This window comes from Vicia villosa, unplaced genomic scaffold (genome assembly GCF_029867415.1).
Source record: "Vicia villosa cultivar HV-30 ecotype Madison, WI unplaced genomic scaffold, Vvil1.0 ctg.000744F_1_1_2_unsc, whole genome shotgun sequence".
In the NCBI taxonomy this organism is placed as follows: Eukaryota; Viridiplantae; Streptophyta; class Magnoliopsida; order Fabales; family Fabaceae; genus Vicia; species Vicia villosa.
The window spans coordinates 26,774-35,486 of NW_026705332.1; the positions used below are offsets into that span (position 1 = coordinate 26,774).

General features: G+C 37.7%; 1 protein-coding gene across 1 annotated transcript; it reads right to left on the reverse strand.

Moving 5' to 3' along the window:
• Positions 1–5,334: 5,334 nt before the first annotated feature.
• On the reverse strand, positions 5,335–6,345 carry LOC131630839 (uncharacterized). The gene has a single exon (XM_058901578.1). The coding sequence runs from the start codon at positions 6,343–6,345 to the stop codon at positions 5,335–5,337; it is 1,011 nt and encodes a 336-aa protein (XP_058757561.1).
• Positions 6,346–8,713: the final 2,368 nt, after the last annotated feature.

An 8,713-nucleotide genomic window follows, 5' to 3' on the forward strand; every position in this document is an offset into this window, starting at 1 on the left:
GAGTCTACTAAAAGATACTTTTGGTTTCACCTTCATTGAACTTACCATGTTCATTTACCGTCCTTTGAGACAAAACGTCTTTTTTGCGATCCTTTAGGAGGACATGTAATGTTTTGGCTTATATCTTCCAAATGAAGCATTTTTGGACCTGGCATGTGAGAGCCAAAGTTGTAGAGAATTCAATCTCCTTCAAATTGAGCTTTGGATGGGAAATTTTTGATGCTCCATGTGAAAGTTATGGCCGGTCAAAGTTCGGTTGACTTTCTTCTAGAAAACCCTAATTTAGGAACTTTAGGTTTTGTTGATTTTTTGAACTTTCCTTGATGAATCATGATCAATACTTGATCAAATGATGAATAACACTTCATAATGAGGATGTTGACCAAAAATCAGAAGTTTTGACTGTGATTTGACCCTAGTTTGACTTTTAGGTCAACTAGTCGATTATTGATCGTTTGGGCTATCGAATGAGCAATCTTTTGAATCGAGGCTTGAAACTTGGTATGGGATCTCTTTGAAGCATATAAGAATCCACGAAGTTCACTTGAGGTGTCAAAAGCTGACTTTTCTTTGAGAAGAACAAAACCCTAGTTTGAAGGGTAGTTGATTAGGAGAGTATATACTCAGTCGAGTATTGAGACTTTGATTTTCAAATGATCTTGAGTGGGCAAATTTTGGGGTATGACACCATTACTGAAGATACTCTGAGAATACTATTTAATTTGAAAGAGCCTGTTGGCGCTTATGAACTTTCTCGTAGAGCAAACTGGGCAGATGTTCTTGCTGAACTATACCCATATGTAACGAAAACCAAGAATGTCAAGGATTTGAAGGACATTTACAAAGTGTGGACAAAGATTCTTCTAGGATGTTTCTACCACAGAAAATCAACCTGTTCACCAAACTTCATAAACAAAGACCAACAATACATCATGTATTGTATTGGTACTTAGAAGAAGGTTGATGCTCCTTACATCATTTTCAATCACATGTGGAAGCATCTTGAATGCTAACACCTTGAGAAAGATGAATCTTATTCAAGCTGTTGAACATGCTCCTCAACCTATTCCTGGAATCAGAATCAGAAGAGGTCCTGTTCTAGCTGAGTGTGAAACGTTTTTCAGTAAAGAACTTTCAGAAGTTGAGGTTAAGTATCGCAAGACTCTCAAGAAGGGTAGTGCTAATGATGCTCCTGCTGGAGTAAGTCGTTAGAAGCATTCTACTTCCAAGGCTGAAGTATCAGAAGATGTTCCAGAAGTTGTCCCAGAAGTTGTTCATCATAAGGAAAGAAGAACAAAGTGCAAGCATGATCTTCCTTCTGTCAATGAGGACAAAGACAATCAAGAAGAAGCTGCTGCAGAAGTTGATGAAAACGTTGTTGTTGAAGTTGAGAATATACAACAAGAAGATGCTGAGAGAAAGAAGAAAAAGAAGAAGTCAAAGAAAGAGAAGAAAGAAGATGTTGATAATAATGCTGAGAAGGAAGTAGAGAAGAAGAAGCAGAAAGATAAGAAAAGGAAAAAGAAAAATGTTGAAGTTGAAAAGAGGTCAGAAGAAGAAATGATTCAAGAAGAAGTGAATAAGGAAGAAGAAGAGAAGGAAGCTGCCAGAAAGAGAGAACTTGCTCTAGAAAAGATAAAGGTTGTTTCTGAGAAGAAGAAGCGAAAGGCTATAGAAGCTGTTTCTAAAAGGCCTCAGAAGAAGATCTCTTCAGGTATTCATGTTTCTGAACCTAACTCTGTTTCTGTTTTAAATTCATAATCTGTACCAACAGAAGTTCCTCAATCTTCTCAACCAGAAAATCAACCACAAACAGCCTCTGTTGAACCACCTCAAATTACCAAAGTTCTCACCCCTCCTTCTTCACCCATAACCAACATTGCTTCTGACCATCCCATTGAAACACTCGTTCTTGATATTCAACCCCTTCAAACTCTCATTCCCCCTCATACAAATATATCCACTTCTGAACCTCCACCTCACTCAAACTATGAACCAATCTCGTCCCCCACTCAAAATAATCCTACCATATCAGAATCTCCAAATTCTGATTCATTAGAACAGTTGTTTCGTGACTGCAATTTCACTCCTAAACCCCGTCCTGAACCTGAGCCTGTGGTGCTAGACGGTGAGTCAGAATAAGTAGATTCATATCTCTCTCTTGATAGAGAACCTCAACCCTACTTCCTTCTGAACCCAGATTCTGCTGTCACTAGACTCAAATCCCGCCGGGAATTTTCTGTTGGTGTACATTTTGAATTATTAAATATGAAAATGGAGACAGGTTTAGAGACATTGAAGGCAGCACATCATGCCAGGATGGATGATGTTGAATTGAGAAATCTCTGGAGGATTTTCAGAAGAAAGATGAACTCTGAGTTTCTGAAGCTTTAGAAGGTGTGTGTAGCAGAAGCTCCAGATCATCTTGAATTTCTAAGATCCTATGAAGATTTCTGGGTCAGTCATCTCAAGGGAAGGTATTGTCTTGAAGAAAAAGCTTTTCTTGATGAGCTTGCAGAAGATGTGTCTGACCAAGCGCCTGTTCTTGCCATGGTCGTGTGGAAGCCCCCATATTCTGTTCTGACTGGAGACTTTCAGTCAATATTCAATTGGCTAAGGGAGAATCCCTCCAAGAAAGCACCAGATATGGTATATACAGCTGTTGAATATCCATCAGAAGTTGCTGCTCCTACACCTCCAAGGAATCTGGCTGAGATTCTTCAGGCTCTTGAGAATGGAGATTCTGATCTTCCTGCACCAGAATATGCTGAAGATGCTTCTATGTCAGAAGCTGATGCTGAGAAGCAAAGTGCTGAGAATCATCCTGCTAAGAAACTTCCTGTTCAGGAAAATCAAGATGATGTTCTCATGATAGATGCTGATGTTGAGCATGCTGTTCCTCTGAACGATAGTTGTGAAGCTTCTTCTGCTGGACCTTCTGTTCTGGTGAACGCTGCGAAGGCTCTTCAACAGAACCAAGCTGATATTGCTTCTCGTTTGGATAAGCATGAGGAAACGCATGAGGAATTTAGAACCTTCATGAAGAAGCAGACTCAAAGCACTTCTGAGATTCAAGACCTTCTGGCAAAGATAGTTTCTAAGCTAGGCTAGTCGTAGTCCTTTGGTCTTAGTTGTCTCTTGTTTCTTGTATCTGTTTCTTGCATCTCCTTTTGTATCTTCTGATATATTTTGTTGAATCAATGAAACATTATCTTCTCTCATATTGTTTGTTTTTCATCTGAATCTTTTAAATGCTTTTTGATGCTATGACAAAAAGGGGGAGAAAATGTGATAATTGATTTGATTTATTATATCAGTTGCTGGGAGTAAGTCTCAACATTCCTAACAATATTTGCAAGTTCTATGTCTTTGAGATTTTTGCAGGATTGAAGATATTCTGAAAAAGCTTAACATGAGAAGCAAATACATGGGGAAATGCAATTCTATAAAGAAGCATGTTCTTGGAATTGAAGCAAGCTTAGTGCTGTGAAGCTTCAAGATCAGAAGCAAGAAGGAAGAATGTCTGATATTCTCGTGGCAGGATATGCTCTAACACATTCTTATCCCTTATATGTTCTGATATACATTCTGTTTAAGAACTTACTAGAGTTTTTGCTCTGATACATGTTTCTTCTTAAAAGAATGTTCTGACTCATTCATGCTCTGACTTTTGTCGTCTAGTTTGTTCTGAAACATTTCAGGATGTAAAGATGCTCTGATGATGCTCTGGTACATTCAAGAATGTTCTGATACAATCAAGCATGCAATGACTCAAGAAGAAATTCAAAGCTCTGAAGCTGTCCTATGGAAGCAAGAAGAAGAAGCTCTGAATGTTCTGAAGTTCTAGGCAAATTTGAACGTCTCGACTGAAATGGAAAATACTCAGGGAAGTCTTTTATTTATAAATTCTTCCAGTATTTATTTCAGGGGGAGATTTTTAATCTCAGGGGGAGACATATTCACACACTATGTTTATATGCTTATGCTATAACTGTGTAATTGTCTTTGGTCATCTGATATTCTGATTGCAAATTCATATCAATTATATATGTTTTTGTCATCATCAAAAAGGGGGAGATTGTTAGAACAAGATTTGTTCTGATCAATATTCTTAGTTTTGATGATAACAATGTATATGAATTTTGTATAAGACAATGTGGTACTCTATTCCTATGCATTTTCCATTTCAGGAAATATATGATGAGTATGCACAATTCAGCGCAAGAAGCACTGACTCAGAAGGTTCAGTATGCAACATCAGAACATGCTCTTGCAAGACATCAGAAGATGGTCAAGCAGAATCAGAACATGGTCTATTGAAGCATCAGAAGAACTTGAGATCAGAAGCAGAAGCACTGAAGTTCTTATGGTATCACGCTAGAAGCACTTCAAAGTCAGAAGACAAGAAGATGCTCTGCACCAAGCTGTTTGACTCTGATTAATTCAAACTTTGTATCTACAAAGATCAGATCAGAAGCAAGTACAAGATGGCAGGTTACACTGACTGACAAAAGGAACGTTAGAAGCTATTAAAGGCAAAGTCTATTAAAGCAGGAAAAGCAAGGCTCGAGGTAGTTGACAAAAGAGTGAAACATTAAATGCAATGCTGTACGGATCATGCAACGCATTAAATGCTCCCAACGGTCATCTTATCAAAACGCCTATAAATAGTGAAGTTCTGATCAGAAGCAAGGTTAACTAATTCACTAACAACTTTTCAATCTTGCTGAAACGCTGCTGAATCAAAAGCTATCAAACTTCATCTTCAACCTCACTTCATTACTGTTGTAATATCTTAGTGAGATTAAGCTTAGAACTTAAGAGAAATATCACAGTTGTGATTATAGCTTATTAAGAAGCATTGTAATACTCTTGTAAGAATTTAGTTTACATTCATTTGTAAAGGTACTAGAGAAGATCAAGTTGTGATCGAATTCTTTAGAAGTCTTAGAGGGTATCTAAGCATTGATTTCCTAGAGTGATCAGGTTGTGATCAGAATACTCTAGAAGACTTAGAGGGTATCTAAGTGGAAAACCATTGTAATCAAGATTGATTAGTGGATTAAATCCTCAGGTGAGGTAAATCACTCTAAGGGGGTGGACTGGAGTAGTTTCGTTAACAACGAACCAGGATAAAAATCATTGTGCAATTGCTTTTATCTTAAGAGTTTTTAAATTCACACTTATTCAAACCCCCCCCCCCTTTCTAAGTGTTTTTCTATCCTTCATCTTTGACAATTGGTTTCCGGACCACCATTTTAAATGCCATTTATTTTTTTTTATTTTAATTGCTGGCTTTTAATTCATTCAACCAACTCCGTTTCGACCTTCCATCTACGTTGTCGAAATAGTGAGCTCCTGAAGAGTAGGTTTATACTCCTTTAAGTATTTGCCATTTACCCTGATAATCCGTCGATCTGGGGCTAACTCCTCTAACTCATAGGCGTTGTTGGTAAAGACTTGTATTACCTTGAACGGTCCTTCCCAATTTGGTGACCACTTTCCTAGAACCCTATCGTTTATGTCCATAGGCAATACCACTTTCCAGACTAAATTGTTAATAGCGAACACCTTGTTTTTTACCTTTTTGTTGTAAGCTCTGGCTACTTTGTCTTTTCGTCTTCTCAATGAATCTAGAGCCAACATTCTTTCTTCATCTAAATCAACGAGCTCATCCATCATCATATTCCAATAGTCTTCGGATGACATTTCGTGTTGCCTCTGTATCCTCACTGATTGGACGTATATTTCGACTGGTAGTACGACATCATGTCCATATGTCAGACGAAATGGTGTGGTGCCAGTTGCTTCTTTGGGAGATGTTCTACATGCCCACAGAGCTTGGCTTAATGACTGATGCCAAGTTTTTGGCTTCTTTCCTACGTGTTTTTTTATTAGGCTAATTATTACCTTATTAGCGCCTTCGACTTGACCGTTCGCCTGGGCGTAGTATGGTGTCCACGTTAATAATCTTATGCCAACTTCTTTAGCAAACTCTCGCATCTTCTGTCCTGTAAACACTGTTCCTTGGTCGGTTGTAATGGCTTCTGGTATGCCGAATCGACATATAATGTGATCTTGTATCAAGTCTATCACAGCTTCCTGATCGACATTTTTTAAGGCTATAGCTTCGACCCACTTTGTGAAATAGTCAATACCGACCAAAATATACCTTTGCTGTTTTGACGAAGCTGGTTTTATTTCCCCAATCACATCTAAATCCCAACCTCTAAATGGCCAAGGTTTCACAATGGCATGCAATTCACTTGCAGGGACGTGTTGGATGCCTCCATGCATCTGGCATTCTTGGCATCCTTTTGCAAACTCTATACAGTCTTTTAACATTGAGGGCCAATAAACCCCTAAGCGCATTAAAGTCCACTTCATTTTGTGTCCAGCTTGATGCGCACCACAGGCCCCACTGTGTACATTCGACACGGCTAAGTACGCCTCGCTCTACCCTACTGTAGCGGGGAAAATCTGAGATCGAAGCCATAGGATTGACTCGACTCAATATTTCAGTGAAAGTCGCCACCGCGCTTTATTATTTCCAAAGGAAAAGGGAAAAGAACGAAAAAACCCAAAGTTTAAAACAAGAAAGAGATCTTAGGTACGGGTGTTGATTATACAAGGGGAAGGTTTTAAGCACCCCTCATATCTGTGGTATTCCACAGGAACCTTTTTGAAAATCTGTGTCGTGTGTGCTAAAAAGAGAGTTTGTTTTATTTTTAAAATAAGCTCGGCAAGACATTAAGCCTTGTGCCTACATACCTCCTCAGTGCAATGGAGAAGTCAGAGCTAATGTAGTTCCGTTTAAATGGGAAAAACGTTTTAAAAACGAATAAACACTTTATCGTCGTCGGAGAGAAATACTCAGGCATTGATCTTGAGCATGAGAACAAACGAGTTCTTTGCATCGCAAATGAAAGAAGGGCTCCAACTCGGATAGAAATCAACAAGTATGCCACTAGCTCTCTCACACGAAAAAGATCTCATTATATTTCAAAATCGTGGGGTATCGCCACTCGTTTCAACAATTAGTCGTGTCTAAACTTTTGAAGAAAAAGGTCACTAAGGGCAAAAGATATTTTAAAGAAAGGTTTTGAAAAGGTTTTACAAATATAAGAAGGTTTTTGAAAAAGGGGGAAGATTTTGAAAATCTAAGAAGTGGGAGGAGATGAAGAGGCTATCCTATTGCGTAAAATAAAAGCTAAGGAAAGAAACGGTCTAACCGAAGAAGAAGCCAACACTTGACATTACGAGTCAAGGTAGATTTCCCATCCTTTGGACTATCAATACCAAACCAATACATTACCACTTGGGGATCCATATGAACTTATTATCTTAGCACCACTTTGCATTAAGCACATTAAACTTCTGACGAAAATCGGGCAGAGTAACGGCTATTTTCGAGTAAAATCCTTATATCAATGCCTTGGAATTAACCATCAAGGACTTTCAAGGAAATACCTGCATACACAAATAGACAACAATCCAATGCCAAACAGACAGAATAATAACAGAGTAATAATATCATAACAGGGTCCAGAGGTACTAAGTCCATAAGTCCGAATCTCCAAAATGCTCGGGATAGTAACCAATAGTCCAAAAGAGAGCCTTAAACGTTCTTCAGATTTTTGTTGTTTATTAGTGTTTTAGCATAAAAGTAAAGTATGGTCCAAGTGGACAAAAGAAAATAGCGGAAACATAAACATAGCGTCCAAATGGACAAAGAGAAAATAGAGGAATATAAACGTCCAAATGGGCAAAGAGAAAATAGCAGAAACATAAACATGACGAAATGATAAAATAAAGCGATAAAGCGAGAAATATAAAGAGCAATATAATAAATTGCGGAAATTAAAGTTATTTGTTAGATGTTAAAGATAACCATATTGAAACTTGTCAAGTATGTTATCAAAGTTAGTAATAAAGATCGATGGTGTCGTCCTCGGTTTTTTTTTTTCGTGGGATACGAACTGACTCTTCTTTATTTTTTTGAGTTTATGAAAATCAGAGAGTCGCCACCGACTTTTATTTTATCCAATTAAGGAAAGGTTTATAAAAGAAACAGAAAAAGACCTTTAAGAGATTTTGGGTTCGGGGGTAGGTTATACAAAGGGAAGGTATTAGCACCCCTTTGTATCCATGGTTATCCATGGGCTCTTAATTGCTCAGCTCTCTTGTTTGAATCATTTGTCTTGCTTTGAAATGCTTGTATGTGGTTTTAAATACTTTTGTAAAGAATTAACTTTGTAATGATCCTTGTGCGGATGTATACAAAGTGTTTTATCTTTCGAAAGATGTTTGATGGTTTGAAAAAAAGATTTTTAACTTCGTAATGATCCTTGTTCGAATATATACAAAGTGTTGTCTTTTTTGAAAGTTTTGTTTGATTTGAGCAAGCAATTAGGAGATCTACCCTAAGTTCATAAGGTTTTTTCCCATTTCTTTTAGAAAATTCTCCTTTGACAGGATGTAAACAAAAGTTTGGATTTGTATTTGAAACGGTGGAATTGATTTTGAAAAGAGCAACAGAAGGGATTACCCTAAGAGGTGCAAGTTCAGATATATTTGTCTTTGAGATTAGTGATCTAACGCTTCAGTTTTTGTTCTTGACATACACGCAGTTTTATATGTACAGAAATTAAAGTGCGGGAATGTAAAATGCGGAAAGTAAATCTACGCTATTACATCGATTGTGCGAGAAATG

Excerpts from the sequence above, each read along its gene's own strand:
- LOC131630839 (XM_058901578.1), bottom strand. The coding sequence starts at position 6,345 with ATGTTAAAAGACTGTATAGAGTTTGCAAAAGGATGCCAAGAATGCCAG.